Source organism: Akebia trifoliata, chromosome 4, assembly GCF_017979445.1.
Source record: "Akebia trifoliata isolate Shusen 1 chromosome 4, ASM1797944v1, whole genome shotgun sequence".
NCBI classification, from domain to species: domain Eukaryota; kingdom Viridiplantae; phylum Streptophyta; class Magnoliopsida; order Ranunculales; family Lardizabalaceae; genus Akebia; species Akebia trifoliata.
The window spans coordinates 20,774,507-20,796,307 of record NC_141378.1 but is presented as its reverse complement, the minus strand read 5'-3'; the positions used below and the strand labels follow the sequence as shown (position 1 = coordinate 20,796,307).

Here is a 21,801-nt window from a genome sequence, read left to right as displayed (position 1 = left end):
GGACTTTCTACTGAATTTACAACCATTACGTCTTTCTCTTTACTTGAATCTACGATTGATACTATTTAATTTGGATAAGATGTTCATTAACTCATCAAATTTTAGGTTAGAACAAAATACACATATGATTTCCAATTTTACCCTCATTGTTTTGAACAAAACAATCGAGTAATTTTTATAAAATCGTATATGTGAAAATGCTACAAACTTTAAATTAAAAAATAATTAATAAAAATAATAGTAATCCAACATCTATCTCCTCAAAATCTTTGTTCTTTTAAAAAATATAAGAACTCACAAGTTTCTCCATCAGGCATGAGAGCTTATGATCTTTACTAAACATGACCAATCTATTCTAGATGGTTCAAGATCGTACATGCAATTCTTTGAAAGAGAAAGACTACAACCACCAATTTAATCAATCCTTTTAAATCCAAAATCTCATCGTAATTGTAGATCATGATGAAAAAGAGAGAAAATTTGTGAATTTAAAAGATCTATGCACACTTCAGTAAAAGTAGACAATAAAAAGAAAATTTCAATATTTTTTTTAAATGGTTTAACTAATATTGCATTTGGCTCTGAAAGCAAATGTGAGTAAAATTAAATTTCATCACTTTTATTTGTAATCTTCATCCATAGAAAAAAAAAAAAAAAAAAAAGACCATGCATCAATCTTTAGAAAGTGAATATTAACACTAAAGGTGGGTACATGTTAAAGTCATTTAAATAGATGAGAAATTTTTGGAAGAAGATAATTTTGTCCTTTAAGTTTCTATTTTTCTCTCTTGAAAGCATAAGATGATTAGATTGGGTAAAATGCAATTCAAGAGAAAATAGAGACTAGTATTTAATTTATAATCACTTTAAGAACCCTATTCATCAAGGAGTCCAAATATCATGTCTCTATATAATTTTCACTCTCTTCCACTCCAATGTATCTGCCAAGTAGTTTAGTTGATAAAGTAAATGAGTATCGCTGATATCATAAACCTGTGTTCAAGTCCAGTCAAGACTGAGTCATTGATTAAAAACAGGCTTACCAATCTAAAAATAAATAAATACATCACATGATTAAATGTATCAGTTGACTGACTTGTCCATCTCTAAATGATCACATTTAGTTTATTAGGTCATATGGTATACTCATATTTAGGTCTAACGTATGCTCCATTTTATTTGATCAATCTGATTGTGTTAACACATAACAAAAAACACTTAATTCTCAAGAATGAAAAATAAAAATACCTGAATCGTTGGCTTGATCAAGAGGTAGTGGAGGGTGCTCAAACTTTGGGATCGAATCCAACCCGATAGAAACTTTCTTTTCGTTTTCGAACATAGAGGCGAGGCCGCAAGGATTTTGAGAGCTAATTGCCTTCTTGACAAAGAGCATTACTTCTTCAACCGGAAAATGGTCGAATTCAAGGACTTTTTCGGCATAAGATATTGTAATTTGGGCTGTTTTGGGATCTGTGGCTGATCTGTTTCCACAAAAAAAGGTACAAAAAAAATAATTTTATTTACCACTAATCATGATATTTTAATTTGATAAAAGGGAAAACTATATAAATATATTTTAAAAAAGGTTAATTTTATTTATTTATTAAACATTTAATAATTTTTTAAAAATTCCAAAAACAAAATATTTTACATGTTAGTGTTTTAAAAATTGGACCAGACCCGTTTGCTTCTACAGGTCGAGTCAACCAAAATAACCCTCTTTTGAAAAAACCAATTGACCCATCCGATTCAGTTGGTTAACCTGATTCGACCAATGACACGACTGGGTAGGTAAAAGGACCGGTCCAACTTTTGGGTGATTTTTCACATACCCCCCTATAATTAGGTGAATATTTGAGATACTTCGTGTGTTTTAAGATTGATGACATACCCCCTTGACCTTAAACATTTTCTTACAACTAATGAAAAATGATCAAACTTAGTAGAATTTTAATTGTTGGGCCCACATGCTTAGTAAGATAACCCCTAAAATTCATGTCTATACCAAATTTAAAATAAATATATAAAATTATTATTTTCAGGCTTGATCCATGCTTTGAAAATGAAAATCCACTAAATTCTTAAATTTTAATTTCAAATTCACATTTAAATTCAAATCTACAAGGAAATTCTATTTTATTATTATTATTATAAGAAAGAGTTTTTTAATTTATTTTGTAAAAGTTACTAAAACCTTGTAACCTACATCCTGTAACACTGGATCATATTTTTAAAGTAAAAGTTACCTGATTTTAGAAAGAAACCTAAAATATTTATTGAATATTTCATATTGGACCACTTTGGACCAACCCGTTCAATCACACAGGTCAATGACCTGGTCTGATTTTTAAAACATTTGGACAATCACACAGTTTTATGCTTTCACATCTTTTCAAATGACAAAAATGCCCTTACCTACCTAAACCGCCAAAATATGCAATATTTCATGAGAAACACTTTCCTAAGCATTATTGAGCTCAAATGGATTACCAATTGATAATACAACACCACAGCCCCTCTAGATTTCATTGAAAAATCGCAGATCCAAATATATATATATATATATCTATATATATATGGGAGCGGTTCGACAGCCCTAAAGTTTGCCAAGTTTGGTGCCAAACATTTTTTGTAAATCACTTTTGATGGGATTAGAAGTTTTGGAATAGGCTGAATTTTTGTGAGGATGATCTCTACAGTGAAGAGATCATGCTCACAAAAAATCAGCTCATTTTGAAACTTCTAACCCTAGTTTACAAGTTGAAGAATCGTGGACCGTCCAATTTTTATAAATCACTTTTGATGGGATTAAAAGTCTTGGAATAGGCTGATTTTTGGTGATGATGATCTCCTCATCATAGAGATCATCCTCACAAAAAATCATCTCATTCCAAAGCTTCTAACCCATATTTTGAAAAATGTTTGGCACCAAACTTGGCAAACTTTAGGGCTGCTGAACCGTACATATATATATATATAGGGTCCCGTTCGGCACCCTAAGTTTTACCACACACTTTAACAAACGCGTTTTGTCCTACATGGGTTAGAAGTTTCGGAATGGGCTGATTTTTGGTGAGGATGATCTCTATGGTGAGGAGAACATCCTCACCAAAAATCAGCTCATTCCAAAACTTCTAACCCCATCAAAAATAATTTACAAAAAATGGACGGTCCACAATTTTCAACGTGTAAACATGGGGCTAAACATTTTGGAATGGGCTGATTTTTGGGGAGGATGATCTTCTAATCATAGAGATCATCCTCACCAAAAATCAGCCCATTCCAAAACTTCTAACCCATGTAGGACAAAAAACGTTTGTTAAAGTGTGTGGTAAAACTTAGGGTGCTGAACATTTCCCATATATATATATATATATGGGAAATGTTCAGCAACAAACATTTTGACAAACATTTTGGCAAAACATTTTTCAAAACATGGTTAGAGGTTTTGGAATTGGCTGATTTTTGGTGAGGATGATCTCTGCGGTAAGGAGATCATCATCACCAAAATCAGCTCATTCCAAAACTTCTAACCCCATCAAAAATGGTTTACAAAAAATGGACGGTCCACGATTTTTCAACTTGTAAACTGGGATTAGAAGTTTTGGAATGAGCTGATTTTTGGTGAGGATGATCTCCTCACCGTAGAGATCATCCTCACCAAAAATCAGCCCATTCCAAAACCTCTAACCCATGTTTTGAAAAATGTTTTGCCAAAATGTTTGTCCAAACTGTTGTTGCTGAACGGGACCCTATATATATATATATATATAATAGATATATATATATATGGGTAGCGTTCAAGGGCAAACTTTTTAGCAAACTTTTTGGCAAAACATTTTTCAAAACATGGGTTAGAGGTTTTGGAATGGGCTGATTTTTGGTGAGGATGATCTCTACGGTGAGTAGATCATCCTCACCAAAAATCAGACCATTCCAAAACTTCTAACCCATGTTTACCAGCTGAAAAATCGTGGATCGTCCATTTTTTGTAAACTGTTTTTTATGGGGTTAGAAGTTTTGGAATGGGCTGATTTTTGGTGATGATGATTTCCTCACCGTAGAGATCATCCTCACCAAAAATCAGCCCATTCCAAAACCTCTAACTCATGTTTTGAAAAATGTTTTGCCAAAAAGTTTGCTAAAAAGTTGGCCATTGAACGCCCCCCTATATATTATATATATATATATATATATATATATATATATATATATATATATATGGGAAATGTTCAGCACCCTAAGCTTTACCCTACACTTTAACAAACCTTTTTTGTCCTACATAGGTTAGAAGTTTTGGAATGGGCTGATTTTTGGTGAGGATGATCTCTATGATTAGAAGATCATCCTCCCCAAAAATCAGCCCATTCCGAAATGTTTAACCCCATGTTTACAAGTTGAAAAATCGTGGACTGTCCATTTTGTATAAACCATTTTTGATGGGGTTAGAAGTTTTGGAATGAGCTGATTTTTGGTGAGGATGATCTCCTCACCATAGAGATCATCCTCACCAAAAATCAGCCCATTCCGAAACTTCTAACCCATGTAGGACAAAACACGTTTGTTAAAGTGTAGGGTAAAACTAAGGGTGCCGAACGAGACCCATATATATATGGGTCCCGTTCAGCAACAAACATTTTGGCAAAACATTTTTCAAAACATGGGTTAGAGGTTTTGGAATGGGCTGATTTTTGGTGAGGATGATCTCTACGGTGAGGAGATCATCCTCACCAAAAATCAGCCCATTCCAAAACTTCTAGCCCTAGTTTACAAGTTAAAAAATCGTGGACCGTCCATTTTTTGTAAACCATTTTTTATGTAGTTAGAAGTTTTGGAATGGGCTGATTTTTTGTGATGATGATCTCCTCATCGTAGAGATCATCTTCACCAAAAATCAGCCCATTCCAAAACCTCTAACCCATGTTTTGAAAAATGTTTTGCCAAAATGTTTGTTGCTGAACATTTCCCTATACATATGTATATACACATATATACAACTCACATTGCGACACACCATTTGTCTTATATGAGAAAAAATGTTTGGAATGGGCTGATTTTTTGTGAGAATGATCTCTGTGATGAGAGGATCATCCTTGCAAAAAATCATCCAATTTCAAAACTTCTAACCCCATCAAAATTGATTTACAAAAATTGGACGGTCTAAAATTTTTCAACTTGTAAACATGGGGCTAGAAGTTTCATAATGAGCTGATTTTTGGCAAGGATGATCTCTTCACCATAGAGATTATCCTCACAAAAAATCAGCCCATTCCAAACATTTTTGGCCATATAAGACAAAACGGTTTGTGTCGCAATGTGAGTCGTATTGGGGGTCTACAGAACCCGACCCATATTATATATATATATATATATATATAGGGTCAGGTTCAAACGACAACCATTTCAACACATATATAGACAACGTGTTTTGTCTTATATGGGAAAAAATGTTTGGAATGGGCTGATTTTTTGTGAGGATGATCTCTGTGGTGAGGAGATCATCCTTGCCAAAAATCAGCTCATTATGAAGCTTCTAGACCGTCCAATTTTTGTTGAAAAATTATAGACCGTCCAATTTTTGTAAATCAATTTTGATGGGGTTACAAGTTTTGGAATGGGATGATTTTTTGCCAGGATGATCCCCTCATCACAGAGATCATCCTCACAAAAAATCAGCCCATTCCAAACATTTTTGCCCATATAAGACAAACACGTTGTCTATATGTGTGTCGCAATGTGTGTTGTAGGAACCCGACCCATATATATATATATATATACACATTCAAAAGACATAAGTAAAAGCAATTATTTTTCAAAATATGGGTTGGAAGTTTTTGATTGAGTTGATCTTTTGTGAGGATGATCTTTATGATGAGAAGATCATCCTCACAATAAATCAGCCCATATATATATATATATATAAACATTCAAAAGACATAAGTAAAAGCAATCATTTTTCAAAATATGGGTTAGAAGTTTTCGATTGAGCTGATCTTTTGTGAGGATGATCTTTATGATGAGAAGATCATCCTCACAATAAATCAGCCCAATCTGAACCTTCTAACCCCATCAAAAGTGATTTAGAATGTAGACCATCGATTTTTTACCAATAATTTGTAAATCACTTTTAATAGATTTAAAAGTTTCAGATTGGGCTAATTTTTTGTGAGGATGATTTTCTCATCATAGAGATCATCCTCACAAAAAATCAGCTAAAGCCAAAACTTCTAACCCATATTTTGAAAAATCATTGTTTTTGACTTATGTATGTATATATATATATATATAAAGTCTTTAAGGTTGAATAATATATAAAATCTCCTAAATAGACACAATATGTTAGTAGTCCATGTTTATATATGTTTTTGAATAAATTATGAATTTTCAGACTAATTATGGTTATTTACGTGTAATAGGTCAAAGTCACGATATTCAAAAGGATGGACCAAGACAATTAAAGACATACAAGACAAGACCATGGACCGAAAGTCAAAGTCAACTGGCCCACAAACATAGGGACCATGGACCGCGGTTAGCACCTTGGGCGACGTGGTGACATCAACAAACTTCATCCCAAGATTTGTGCAATGTTAAGGCAGCGTGATTTGTAACGTAGCATGTTAGGTTTTAGAGTCTTTGTAAAACATTAAAGTGTTCCAAATTCTAAAAGAACTCTAATCTGATCTCTATAAATAAGAGACCAGACCAGAGCCAAATCTGATCTCAACTCCTCTGAAATCATCTTTTCTTAATTCTCATATATTTTTCTAGTTTAGTTTTTAGGTTTACTTTATGTTCAAGTTTTGTAAACAGAAGGATTACTCTGCCAATTTCAAACCAAGATTAATAAAAGATCATCACTTTCTTCCTTTTTCTCTTTTTTTTTTATTTTTTTTATTTTTATTATTCTTGTTATGATCTGTGACTAGACCTTCTTTAGAGAGGTCCATGAAACCGAAGCAAAATCATCTTAAATAATTATTTGTTTCAATCATGCTTTAATGTTTTATTATGATACTTGTAGATACCCAAATTTGACCAGGCCCTCGACGCAAAGTGCTCCCAAATCGTAAAAAATTGGAATGAACCTCAATACCCAAACCTTTAAAAATCCAATGTATTTTGTTATTATTTTTCAATAAACGGCCCAAGGCTTCCCACATGGCCCATGGACCCAAACTCCTCACCACCCTTCTACACTCGTAAACCCAATCCATCTCAACCAAGCTCATTCAACTCAACCCTATCCATTACTATATCCAAGCCCAAGCCCAACCTACAACCTAAACCCAACATTTCCTCAACCCAACACTATGCCTACCCAATCCATTACCCAAACCCAACTCTCAACCCAACCCAACCCAACTTCAACTCAACCCTCCTTATTACTATACCCAAGCCCAACTTTTCCTCAACCTAACACTATATCTACCCAATTCATTACCCAAGCCCAACTCTCAACCCAACCCAACATCACAATCAATCAACATGATTATCAAGGTGGGACACATGTCACCACCTCAACTCATATCCCTCATCCCACTACCTACCCCTATTACTTTTATTTAAATATCATCTACCCACACATCAACCCATCATATTTTCTCTAAAAAATCACATCAACCCATACATCCCCCTAACCTACCCTTATCATCCCCTACAAACCTCCATTCTCTCAAATCAAACACCTCCCCCTAACCTACCCTCATCATTTCCTATAAACCCATATTCTCTCAAATCAAATACTCATCTCTTCCCATCAACTCATTCAAACCTCTAATCTCCACACATTTTGGCACATGTCAACATTTCCCTCACTCACCCAAAAATCTAATTAATTACCCTCTTACATAATCTATTTTCTTAAACCAAACACCACTTCCTTTTCACCTCACTAATTAATTACCCTCTTAAACAATTACATCATCTCAATCACTCTCATTCATTTCATTCCACCTAACACTCAACCCAAATGGGTGAAATATCCAACTCATTTGGACTACAAATAACTCATTTAACCCTCTTTCCCTAAATATCTTTCAATCTCCTTTAAATTACAGACACATTTCTCTTAAACCCCATATCATTCTATCATTTCTCATCATTTCACTCAACTCTACCCCTAAAAATAACTCTCAAATCTTATAAAACCTCCATCATTCTCAACTTACAAAATCTAATGAAAATTTAAAAAAAATACTCTCTCACTTTCAATTCTCTACACTTAACTCTCTCCTCATCTCTTCACTACTTTCTCACACTAATCTCAAAATAGTTACATTCTCATAACTCATTAAGGACTCAAAGAAGACAAGATAGAAGAAGAATGAAAGAAGAAAAATAAGAACAAAAAACTTCAAGGTGGGTCAAAAGAATACATACCCCCCCTCTCTATCTACCTTCTTTATACCCCTCTTCTACTTTCACCCTCATCTTTTTAATTTCTTTTTAGAAAGACATAGGATGTGATGTTCCCCCTTCCCTATCTCCGATAGATCGGACTTCGATTTGGTTGAAAGTATAGGGGTTGTAACCACCTTAAAAAAATAAAACCGATTTAACCCATCAAATTATTTTGAAGCACTCGGCATTCGGGTCCTTCTCGGCTCATTAGACTGGACTCGTAATCGAAGTCAACATTTTAAAAATGTGTTAGTCCCAAGGCCAAGGATCATCTCCTTCAATGGGATGATCCTATAATCAAGGCAAAAATAAATTCCTACTTAGGGTACAAGTTATCAACACGTGATACTTATTTTATTTTGCATTTTCCTTCAAAAAAATGGTCAAATTGAGTTGAGGTTACCACCACTTGGTGGGGAGAAAATGGTGCTTAACACATTTCCTTTTCTCAAATAGAACCGTTTACCCCGATCTCTAGTTGATTAGTACCTTATCCGAACGAGGGTCATTAAACACCAAAAATGATAATTTTTCAAAAATGTACATCGGGTGACCATTCACACTCTTTTACAAAATGAATAGTGACGACTCCAAACCTTTGTAGAAGTGGCACTCGTAATTAAAAATCACGTATCTACAATACTAATTTCTTAAGTTGTAGTCATTGGATAGATTGTTGTTCTCATGATTTTCATAGTTTAATCTTAGATAAATTCAAGTTAAATTATGCTTTGTTGGACATTCAATATTTTACCTTTGATTTCGTCTTATTAAATATCATCACAAGATTTTTGATTATTATTTAAATAATATATTTCATCTTCCGATCCAATAACATTAGCTTTGTTAAATGAATCAAAATAAAAAGTAAACAAATAAATTGATAAGGTGACTTATTTGGTCAATTTGACTGATATCTAATTCTTTACATTGTGATTTCTACTCTTGTTTATCTTAAGATAGTTTTAATTCAGTTTCTTTTAATATTTAAAAAAATTGTGATTGTTTTAAATCAAAAGAAAAATTGTTGGGTCAACGTTATCTCTGTGGATCGACCTTTGATTGTCAAGATTTTTATATATTTCTGTTCTCTTATTATTATTAATAATTTGCACCAAACATATATATACATGGGTGGTGTTTGGCAACCAACATTAGGGAGCTAAAATGGTGCCAACATGTTTGTCCTATGTGACTTAAAAGTTTCAAAATGGGCTGATTTTTGGTGAAAATGATCTCTATGACGAGGAGATGATCCTCACAAAATATCAGTCTATTCCAGAACTTCTAACCCCATCAAAAGTGATTTACAAAAAATGAACGGTTTACAATTCTTCAACTCATAAACATGGGGTTAGAAATTTTTGGATTGGCTGATTTTTAGTGAAGATGATCTCCTCATCATAGAGATCATCTTCACCAAACATCAATCCATTATGAAACTTCTAACCCATGAGGCCAAAACTTCTAATCCATATATATATATGGATTGTGTTCAAGGGACAACAAGATAGCCAAACAATTTTTTAAAACAACTTTTAATGCAGTAAGAAGTTTTGAAATGAGCTGATTTTTATGGTAAGGAGATCATCGTCACCAAAAATAAGTCCCTTTCGAAACTTCTAACCCTATCAAAAGTGATTTACAAATTAACACTAGAAAATAATGGTCCACCATTCTTCAACTTGTAAATCAGGGTTAGAAGTTTCAGAATTGACTAATTTTTTGGTGAGGATGATCTCTTTACCATAGTGATCATCCTCATCAAAAATCAACCCATTCAAAAACTTCTAACCCATACATTGAAAAAATGTTTGACTATCATGTTGTCCCTTGAACCCAACCCTATATCTAAATAGGGTGGCATTTGGAGGCCCTAAAAAGTGCCAAACATTTTTCAAATGTATCAGCTAGAAGTTTCAGAATGGTAGAATTTTCAGAATGGGCTGCCATTCCGAAACTTCTAACCCTGTCAAAAGTGATTTATAAAAGTAGGACAATCCACGATTCTTCAACTTGTAAACTAGGGTTAGAAGTTTCGGAATAAGCTGATTTTGTTTAGGATGATATTATGATTAGAATTTTTTTGAGATTAGAATTTTTGAAAAATGTTTTGGCACAATGTTTGGCTTTCTTTAAGGCCTCCGAGCGCTTCTTATATATATATATATATATATATATATATATATATGGATGAAATTTTTTGGATTTAATGGATTTTTGTGAGAATGATCTCTATGGTGAGGAGATCATCCTTACAACAAATCGGCCCAATCAGAAACTTCTAACCCCATAAATAATGATTTACAAATGTTGACAAAATTGACGATCCCAATTGTTCAACTTTGTAAATAGCATTTAAAGGGATTAGAAGTTTCAGATTGGGTTGATTTTTTATGAGGATGATCTCCTCATCATAGAGATCATGCTCAGAAACGGTTTTATTTAAAGGGTTAAAAGTGAAAAAAAAAATTACAGTTGGAAAGGTGTTATTAAAAAAAATTAAGATAAAAAAGGTAAAATAATAAAGTGGATTAAGGGGTAGAAGAGACAATATAGTAAAATTAGAAGAGGTGAAGCATAAAGGAAAAAAAAACAAGTCCTACGATACTATAGCTTGATAGGAGGTTTAACCCACAAAACTGTAAATGATAGAAGATTTGTTCTAGTTGGATTTGTCTCCCACAACACTGTAGTTGATTGAACATTTGTGTCACACCCAATTATTCAAACTTAGTTATGTTTTATATATTATATAGATATGAAAAAAAAAATTAATCCAAAAGTTTCAAATTGACAACTACTAAACTCCTACCAACTCCCAAATTTAAAATTAAAATTAAATGGTAAAAAATAACTTATTTTAAGCTTTTTTTCTTCTTTAAAGTTCATAGAATTGTGTCCTTTAGGAATGATGTTTTTGGATGCCACAAGGTGGGCTCAACCATAGTTTTAAAATCTGTCGACTCGACTCGATTGGATTTAGATATAAATCTGTTTTAAAACATGAAGTAATTAAATTGGCAAGTCAACTAAAATATTTGGTCGAGTCAAGTCAAACTCAGCTGAGTTCAATGAATTGAGTCAAAACTGAAAATTTATTTTGACAAAATCTTGAATTTTTCTCCCAAAAAATAATCTAAAACTCTTGATTTTTCTTCCAAAATCAATCATCTTCAAGCCTTTTAATATATTCAACCCCATCTTCAATCCATTGGTTTCAAACTCTTGATAAAACTCTTGATTTTCCTACCCCAAAATCCACCATTTTCAAGTTCTTTATTAACCCATTTGTCTTGGTCATCAATCTCTAGAATTAAACCTTGACTATTCCAATGGAAAAACCACCTTCTTCAATTTCTTCAACAAATTACCTTCATCTTATCCATCAACTTCATTCAGTTGTGTAAAATTCATAGTAAGGTTGGCGCGTGAATAACCTAGTAAGATTTCAAATCTTAAGGTCATTGGACCCACATAAATGACCAAATTGGCAATCCAACACGAGAAATCAACAGATTTCATAAATAAATAAAAACTTAGATTTAAAATATAAAAATATAAAAAAAAAAATTATGCTTAGTGGTTTATGGATGACCACCAAATTCTTAAATTTAAAATTGTCAATGATGGAAAATAACTTTTTTTTTCAAAATTCTGAAATTTTCATCCTCTAAATCCATGTGGCACCGCATCATATTTTTGGGGTCGGGAAACCTTTCTTACTAACCTAGTATCAAAAGTATTTAAGAAAGAGTACTGATAATCTAATTCGCAAAAGCCACTCAAAATTAATTCACTCGCTGGTGCTGCATGTGCACAGAACCATAAATCCTTTTCTTTGGGATACACAATGAAAAGATCGATGGTTTCCTAAGCACATCCACCGCCAAATGAGTGAATTTCAAGTGCCTTTTGTTCAATGAGTTGTGCTGGGGTGACACAAGATTTACTGTGATTCTCACAATTCTGATGTGGACATGCATAGGTAACCGTAGATGATTTTTCCTCATGTCACGCGGAAACACATCTATGGTTATGTGCACATCCCATCTTTGTGAGAATCGCAGTAAATTTTTTTTTTATCATTTCAGCCTTTTCCTTTTTCAATTCAATTTATAATTTTGCTCACAGATGCTAAGCTAGTTCTGATACAAAACGAAGATTCAGTGACAACACTAATTGCTGGAGGGGAGTTCGAGGTGGGCCCAAGAGGATGCAATGGTTTGTAATCGACTATTAAGAGTTGAGACAGAACCGATAAGGAACGAGTTGTTGACACAGGAGGTGACTGATGGCTTGAGGGGGAGGAGATTGTGCGCCACAGGTCAGGGAGGATTTCTCCAGCTTCTCCAAGATGTCGAAGGGTTTGTCGAGGGGTTAGCCGAGACAGTGGGGAATATGTAGGAGGGGGAGAACATGATAGGGATGAAACAGAAGGTGTTGCACTGGTAGAGACGGGTACGGCTTCCCTTCCATTGGTCATGGTAGATATGGAGGATAATCAAAGGAATTGGGGCCGTGAAAGATCAAAACAACAGGTAGTGGAATATTAGCTGACTGGATCATAAAAAATTTGAACGAGATCAGTTGGTCTGCCGGATTGGTCGCAGAAGGACAGACAAAAGGGGATAGAACTGGCACTAAAGAAACGGGATGAGAATGAAGTATGTTACGATACAATGATTGGAGAGAAAGGTCCGGTAGACGAAGAACAAACCATTATCCGGGATGAGGTGGAGCTCATTCTTAGGGAAGAAGGGGATCTGGTAGAGACAAGACAACAAGGCTATACAAGTAAAGGGAAAGAACTAGAGGTGGTGGATGAGAATAGAGTTAAGAAGCTAAAGGTAAGGCTGGCCAAAGAGGTCCAAGAGCTGTAGAAAAGAGGAGTTATAGTCAAGGCTGGAACGTCTTTAGTCTTGAGAAGCGGGAGGCAACTCAATGTTACAAATGTCGATTAGATTCCTATCTTGGAATGTGCGTGGACTTAATGATAGAATCAAAAAGGCTTCGGTTAAGGCAATGCTTCAACGTACAAACCCCATATTGTGACTATATAAGAAACTAAAATTAGTCAGGTGAATAAAGAGGTGTTGTGAGATATCTGGAGTGGTCAAAATATGGGGTGGAAGTATCTAATAGCTAATGGTATAGTAGGGGGAGTCTGGGTACTATGGGACAAAAAGCTGATTGCGGTTGAAGATTCCTTAATGGGAACCTTCTCTGTGTCAATCTTATGCAGATGTGTAGGAAAAGAAGACAGCTGAGTGGTCTCGGATGTGTACAGGCCTACCAAAGAGTGGCAGCACAAACACTTTTGGGATGAGTTAGACAATGTGAGTGTTTATTGGAACCGTCCGTGGTGTTTGGGGGGAGACTTTAACGTTTTTAGGTTCGCCTATGAAAAACAAGGGGGTTCGAGGATAACAACAAAGATGAAAAGATTTGGGGAATTTGAAAATAGAAACAATTTGGTAGACATTCCCCTTCAAGGTAGAAGCTTTACTTGGTCCAACCATCATGAGATACCCACCCTTAACAGACCAGACAGATTTCTCTCAGGTAGCCATTCCAAACCCGATGTCTGATCATTGTCTTATACAGTTGGAAGCAAGGTTGTTTCGTAGGGGTCCTATTCCATTTTGTTTTGAAGTCATGTGGTTGAATCACCAAAATTTCAAGGAAATGGTGGCAGATTGGTGGAGGAGCTTTGCTTTTACAGGTACAACAAAGGAGGTGTTTAGAAAGAAGTTGAAGGCTCTAAAAGAGGTTCTTAAAAAATGGAATAAGGAATCATTTGAAATAGTGGATATGCAGAAAAATAAAGGCCTTTTTGAAAAGTGAGGAACTAGATAAAAAGGAATAGATGAATCTGATCTTGATGAGCGATAGGTCAACAAGAATTAGTCTTCGCGAGAAATATCAACGGATGGCACTTATGGAGGAAATTAGTTGGAAACAGAAATCTAGAATTAGGTAGCTCAAAAAAAGGGATGGCAATACAAAAATTTTCCATTGTATGGCTAATACTCGGAATAGGAGCAATCGCATCACAAGAATAAATGTGAATGGAAAGCGACTAGAAGGGGATGAGGTGATTGCTAAAGGGATTATAGATTTCTATGCAAAACTGTATACTGATGTTGCTCGCACCAGACCAAAATTGGAATTGCTGCAGTGTAATAGAGTTTTTGAGTTTCAACGTGATTAGTTGGAAGGACCCGTGGAAGAAATTGAGATCTGGGATACTATCTCAAGCATAAAAAATTATAAAACTCCTAGGCCGGATGGATTTCCTGTGGAGTTCTATAAAACGTACTAGAAAATCATTAAGGGCAACTTTGGTGCAGTAATAGAGGAATTTTTTAGAGATGGAGTACTTGATCTCGACTCTAGCTGCACCTTCAGCACTTTAATTCCAAAGGTTGTGGGAACTGAAGACGTTAAAGATATGAGACCTATCAGTTTGGTGAATACTAGTTACAAAATTATCACGAGTTTCCTTGCTAAAAGATAAAATGGTGTCATCCAATGACTTATAGGGTGTAATCATAGTGCATTTATCAAAGGGAGGTAGATTCTTAATGGGGTTCTAATAGCAAGTGAGTGTATCGACTCTAGGGTGAGATCTAGGAAAGTGGGGGTGGTTTGTAAGGTGGACCTCGAAAAGACTTATGATCACGTCAATTGGAAAATTCTTGGAATACATGCTGGGAAGAATGGGATTAGGTAAGAGATGGATCTCTTGGGTGATGGCATGTGTGTCTTCTCCTTTCTTCTCGATTATGGTGAATGGGATGCCTCATAGCTTTTTTTTAAAGCACTAGAGGGCTCAGGCAAGAGGATCATTTATCTCCCTTCTTGTTTATCATTGTGGCTGAAGCGTTTGGGAAGATGATGGAGAAAAGGGTGACAAATGGTTATTTTTCGGGGTTTGAAGTAGGAACACGCACTATTTCTGTTTCGCATCTTCATTTTACAGATGATGCACTGTTTTTCTTAGAAGACTCCATAGATCAAACAAAGAGATTATGCGGTTTATTATGTTGCTTTGAAGCAGTGTCAGGCATTCCGATAAACACGAGAAAAAGCAAAATATTCCCAATAGGCATGGTTAGATGCGTCACTTTTCTTACGGTTTCGTTGGGATGGAAGGTGGGCAGTTTACCTTCTTCTTATTTGGGGATTCTGTTGGGGGCTCCGTATAGGAGTGGCGATTTGGGACCCAATAGTAGAAATAATCGAAAGGAAACTAACAACGTGGCAAGCTAACTATCTTTCCAATGGGAGGTAAATTGTCTTTGATTAAAAGCGTATTGTCTAATCTCCCAGTTTAATACCTTTCTTTACTCTCAATGCCCCGAAGTGTGGAAACAAGGCTAGATAAGTTATTTCGTAATTTTCTATGGCATGACAGAGATGGAAATAAAAAACATCACTTAGTAAATTGGAAACATGTGTGCTCAGACAAGAAGCATAGTGGCCTCGGTATTAGGAGACTCGGGGCAATGAACATGACTTTGAAAGGGAAGTGGCTTTGGAAGTTTGGGATCGATGGGAATAACTTGTGGAGACAAGTTGTAGAAAGCAAATACGAGTCAAAGCAACAAGGTGGGACAGCAAACTAGTGAGGCACTCCCATGGATGCGAGATGTGGAAAGGCATCATGAAGCTCATTCCCTTATTCAAGATGAGAATCAAATTCAAAGTGGGTCAAGTTAACTGAGTAAGATTTTGGGAAGATATCTGATGTGGCAACCGTTCCCTAATAGAGGTTTTTCTTACTTTGTACTCCATATCCTTAAAAAAAGGGCTCCCAATCACATCATTTCGATGTATGACGGGTGGAGAATGGGCATGGGACTTCGGGTTTTAGAGAGGCCTTGATGAATCGGACATTGAAGAAGTTGGTAGACTAGTTGATAGCACTTCATGTATCGGATTACATACATGTAGAAAAGATGAGAGAGTGTGGATGGCTAGCAAAGATGGAAGATTCTTGGTTCATTCCTTTTATCACTCCTTGTGCAACAATGGAGATACGTTCTTTCCTCACGTCTCAATTTAGAGGTCGAAAGTGCCAAGCAAAATTGCTTTCTTCACATGGACGTCGTTTTTAGGAAGGATTCAAACAGTGAATTTCTTGATGCGGCATGAACTGTGCGGGGCGAGTTGTTGTGTGCTTTGCATGGACAATGGAGAATCATCAGATCATTTTCTCTTTCATTGTAAGTTTGCGCATGGTATTTGGGCCCACTTCTTTAATCTATTTGGAGTTCTAACTTGCCTACCTGAAACAGTAAAGGATGTCTTCACTTGTTGGTCGTCAATTGGATTTTCGTTTAGTGGCATGTTGAAGTTGTTATGGAATATTACACCTCTCACAATTTGTTGGGGGTGTGGCTTGAGAGAAATAGGCATATATTTTAGGGGAAACAAAAAGACTATACAGATACAATTATATCCATCTTGGGTCTTATTTTTTGTTGGTCCAAAGTATATAAGGAGTTTAAAGGGATTTTCTTCGAGGATTTTATGTATAATTGGGATGGAATTCGATGTATTTTGCGTGGTCACCTCGACGGGCCTAGTGTTGTTCTTGAATGTAATACTACTTATCAAAAAAATAATAATAATAATAATAGCAAAGGAAGCACTGAAGGGTGCTACTACGGACGTGCCTAAGGATGCATCTAAGGAGGTTACTAAGGTCTTACCTTCTTAGGTGGTGGATCACTATCAGAATCATAAGGAACTGGATCTCGTTCACTAGGTTCTGCTGCTCTTGGAGCTGGATCAACTGTATCAATGGCTACTGGTATTGGTTCAACGACTACTACTGGCTGCTAGCTTGGTTGGGTACTTATAGGATAGGAACCTAATGAAGGTATGTTGATGGGCAAGATAGTAGTATCAGTGCAAAGCCCCGTGGTGAAAGAACAGGCGCAGCAAAGCCAGATGGCTCTAGAAATGATCCTACTTCTCGGTGCACAGGGTGCAAAGTAGACTTTGCCTTAACTCCTCTCAAGACGTACTGAGAGGGGGAGGAGCTAATTTCAGTATCTAAGTGCCAATCACGGAAATGTGCTCACAACCCTGGGAAAATTAAATGAATAATCAAACTGCTAAGGAAGAGATGCTCACTCAACCAAAGTCAAGCTCAGTCGAAGTGACCCCTGAGTTCAAGGTAAGTCCTCCCCACCACCTTTCTCATCTAAGCCAACGTTGTGGGGTAGGCGATTGATTCATTCCTCTCCTACCAACTTCTCTACCTGAGCTCCATCGAATAGGATACCCTACTGAGTATTGAAGACTGATCTTTTTATCCTATCTCTATTCATTACTTAGTAAATTCCGTACTTCAGGAGTAATCTAAGCGCCTTCCAATAGACTTCCTTCTTTAACTCTTGACTCTTAAAGGGAACAAATCCCATCGGTATCAACTTTCTTTTCTTCCTATCCGAATAGCTTGACCTAGTGGAGGGGAAAGCCTAGGATTGAATTCAGCCTTTAGTTGCATTAGACTATCAAGAATACCTTCTCTCTTGCTCACAATGAAAAAAGTAAAATTCTTGATCTGATCACTTTGTGGTAATCAAAAATATGATCTGATGCCATGGGGTTTTAAATGAAAAAATTCAATGAACATTAAAAAAAAAAAAACATGATATTTCACCATTATATTTTAATTTTAAATTTGGATGTCCGATAATCGTCCATTTTCAGCACTTTGGAACAAGCTCAAAAAAAACAAAAACAAAAAACAACTTATTATTATTATTATTATTTGAATCTGAGTTTTTCAAGAAATCTAGAAGGTTTCTTTTGATATTGTTGGACGGTCCATCGTTTTTGTGTTATGATATTTTAAAACTCTTTCCTAAAGACTAATGGTAAACATGAGTGATTTTTTTTGCTCACAAAACTGTCATCAAATTTGTTGACAGTGCCACAGCAGTTAGACACAAAACGTCACTCTCCTCACCAACAGTTTCCTACCCAATTAATTGGTTTTTGTTTTTGTTTTTGGGTGTGCGTGTAATTTTCCGTTTTATTAATGGAAAATTACAAGGGAAAACGTTTTCCACATGCATGGTGTTTTTTTTTTTTTGTGTAATAATTAAATTATGAAAATACACTTGTAAAATAAGTGAATACCGACTGCGCTCACCTGAAATTGCCTTTCTTTGAGACTTCTTCCATAGAAATGGAGAGGTCTAAATCAGAATGTTGCGGAAACAATTCCAACCATTTCCTATCAGCAGACGAGAATATTAGATTATTAGTTTTTATGGTCAACAGACATCTGAAAACATATGTAAAGAGAAAAGAGGGAAACTGGTAGACATCTATCGATTAACAGTTCAGATGTTTAACTTTTACTATGACCTTTACAGCTAGATGCAACTAATTTAATTTAAGAGTAGGACCTCCCCGAAAATTTTATGAGGACCCATTTTAGTTTACTTTTCCGTCACATTCCTCTCTCTCTATATGTCTCTCGTCTAAACCCTCGAAACTGAGAGAAAGGGAAAGAATTTGCAGGTTTGTTAATATTTAGTGAGATAGTCACTTCAAACTTGTGAAATCATTACCCTTGTTCACGTTTTGGTAATTAAAATGAACAGTAAACTGGAATCGTAAATTCATCAAATTCAGTCCAGAAAATGGTAATTCACCAAAATATATATATATGATCCCGTTCAGCACCAGACATTTTTGCCAACTATTTTTGTCCTACACGAGTTAGAAGTTTTGGAATGGACTGATTTTTGGTTGAGGATGATCTATACGGTGAGGAGATCATCCTCACCAAAAATCAGCTCATTCCAAAACTTCTAGTCCCATGTTTATAAGTTGAAAAATCATGGACCATCCATTTTTTGTAAATCATTTTTGATGGGATTAGAAGTTTTGGAATGAGCTGATTTTTTATAATGATGATCTCCTCACCGTAGAGATCATCCTCACCAAAAATCAGCCCATTCCAAAACTTTTAACCCATGTTTTGAAAAATGTTTTGCCAAAATATTTTGTGCTGAACATTTCTCATATATATATATATATATATATATATCAAGAAAAAAAAATCATGACATAGACGTACCCATTTGGAGTTTGAATATTGTTGTCCTTTGAATGATCCATATTGAGGCCTTGAAGATGGCCATTGAGATCTGATAGCCCCTGAACACTTAGGCTGAGTTCAAGTCCGCCGCTCTTGGCTATTAAACAGTTTGTGACACTGTTTGCCGTTGAACTATTTCTGCTATGCTCCTGAATATTGCCGTTACGGAAAATTTTCATGTCGTGATGAAAGAGGGGAAATACACTGTTCGCAGTTAAATTAGTTGTGTTTTGCTCCTGAATACTTCGGTTAAGGCCAAGGTCGGTGTTTGCTGATAGTCTATCATCCTTGCTGTGCTCCCCAATAGAGTGATGGATGAGAAATCCACTGTTCGCAGTTAAATCATTCGTCTCTTGCTCCTGAATACTTCGGTTAAGGCCAAGGTCGGTGTTTGCTGATAGTCTATCATCCTTGCTGTGCTCCTCAATACAGTGATGGATAGGTAATCCACTGCTCACAGTTAAATCATTCGTGTCTTGCTCCTGAATACTTCGGTTAAGGTCAAGTTCAGTGTTTGCTGATAGTCTATCATCCTTGCTGTGTACCTCAATACAGTGATGGATGGGTAATCCACTGCTCACAGTTAAATCATCCGTGTCTTGCTCCTGAATACTTCGGTTAAGGTCAAGTTCGGTGTTTGCTGATAGTCTATCATCCTTGCTGTGTACCTCAATACAGTGATGGATGGGTAATCCACTGCTCGTAGTTAAACCATTCATGTTTTGCTTCTGAATAATTCGGTCAACGCGACGACGGTATGTCATCATTGTTGTGCTCCTCAATAAAGTGATGGCTGGGTAATCCACTGCTCGCAGTTAAACTATTTGTGTCTTGCTCCTGAATACTTCGGTTAAGGTCAAGTTCGGTGTTTGCTGTTAAAGCTATTGTTTTTTTGCTACTAAATATTGCTTTTAACACCAAATTCACTGGTTACCGTTAGACCATGAAGGAGTCCGACTTTGAAGCCAGTAGCCCGCTTCCACATTTGAAAGAACCCTGCTGGTATTTTGAAATGGAGAGGGTTCCTTCAAAATTTTGAAACGGCTGCTGGTATGTGAGCACAGCGTTGTTTGGTTTCAGGTCGCTTTAAACTTTTGATTGATCAAATTTTCTTTCTAAACAAGTGTGATCTGCAAAGAAGAAAACAAATTAATACACCTTCTGAGGTTGAAAAAAAAAAAAAAACATTCAATCACCCCATCAAGAAGAGAACAATCTCAATATATAACATACTCAAGAACCCATAAAACACAGAACCCAAGAGTTCTTAGTTCAAGTAAACCAGAAAACACGAAATTCCAGCGTAGTAAAAGAATCAAAACAAATATATTTGAACTTAAAATGAAACTCAGTAATTCAAAAACAGATATTTACGAAAAGATACATACCTTAAGGAGTTGGCTTGGTAGAACATCTTCTCTAGTGACTTTTCTCTGTAGCAGTACTTGGAGAGAGTGTCACAGTTGTTGGCCACTTGGCCCAGGCTGATACCGGAAATGGTGAGAAGCCAAGGCACGGAGACAAGCAGAAGAAAGCAACGAAGAAAGAGTCAATGTAATATGAGTCAGTTTTCTTGTTCGAACGAGTCTTTCTATTTTGAGTGTTCCGTTCTCTTCTCTTTTCGGTATGTTTGCATGAGGAGTCACTTAGGGCCTGTGTGGATACACTTCTCTGCGCAAGAGCAAAAGCTCAATCACTCCCCGCAAGAGCAAAAAACCTCTCCGCGGAAGAGCAGGTCCTTGGAGCTTCTCAACAAAGAGCAAAAAACGTCTCCCCGCAAGAGCAAAAACCTCTCCGCGCAAAAGCAAAAATCTATCCAAACGTTTGCTAGCTCCCCGCAGGAGCAAAAGTCGTCAAGAAGCTCTATCCAAACGCAGGCTTAGCCTCTAATAAGAAAGAAGAGGAGGGTGGAGAAAGGGTCGATGTAATTGAGCGGTTCTGTGCAGCCTACTAGCGCGTGACAAGTTTACAACTTGGTTATTGAAGTGGCCTAGGCAGAACTTTAGTTTCAAAGCCTTTTATCACCGACAACTAGGGGTGCAATTTAATTCGGTTCAAACCGAGAACCGAACCAAACCGTAAAATTTGGATTGCTTTGGTTCGGTTTAAATCAATATCGGTTCGGTTTCGGATTTAGAAAATAAAAAACCGATGAATTCGGTTCGGTTCTCGGTTCAGGTAATATAAAAACCCGAACCAAACCGAAAACCGAATTCCTATTAATTTTAAATAAAATATTTAATTTATATTTAATTTTTATAAAA

The 21,801-nt window shown here is 35.9% G+C and overlaps 1 protein-coding gene across 1 annotated transcript; it reads right to left on the bottom strand.

The window, feature by feature from the left end:
• Positions 1 to 1,106: 1,106 nt before the first annotated feature.
• Positions 1,107 to 21,587, bottom strand: LOC147404419 (uncharacterized). Its single transcript, XM_086440353.1, has 4 exons — positions 20,926 to 21,587; positions 19,517 to 20,667; positions 18,581 to 18,664; positions 1,107 to 1,484 (listed from the first exon to the last, which is right to left on the bottom strand). The coding sequence occupies exons 2-4, from the start codon at positions 20,302 to 20,304 to the stop codon at positions 1,226 to 1,228; spliced, it is 1,131 nt and encodes a 376-aa protein (XP_086296479.1). The 5' UTR covers positions 20,305 to 20,667; positions 20,926 to 21,587; the 3' UTR covers positions 1,107 to 1,225.
• Positions 21,588 to 21,801: the final 214 nt, after the last annotated feature.

What these genes read in the sequence shown, in the direction of transcription:
- LOC147404419 (XM_086440353.1), bottom strand. Translation starts at nt 20,304, where the DNA reads ATGATGACATACCGTCGTCGCGTTGACCGAATTATTCAGAAGCAAAAC. An exon ending in AATATTCAAACTCCAAATGG is followed by an intron (nt 18,665 to 19,516) that starts GTACGTCTATGT and finishes GTCTGCTGATAG; the next exon opens with GAAATGGTTGGAATTGTTTC. An exon ending in TCAAAGAAAGGCAATTTCAG is followed by an intron (nt 1,485 to 18,580) that starts GTGAGCGCAGTC and finishes TTGTGGAAACAG; the next exon opens with ATCAGCCACAGATCCCAAAA.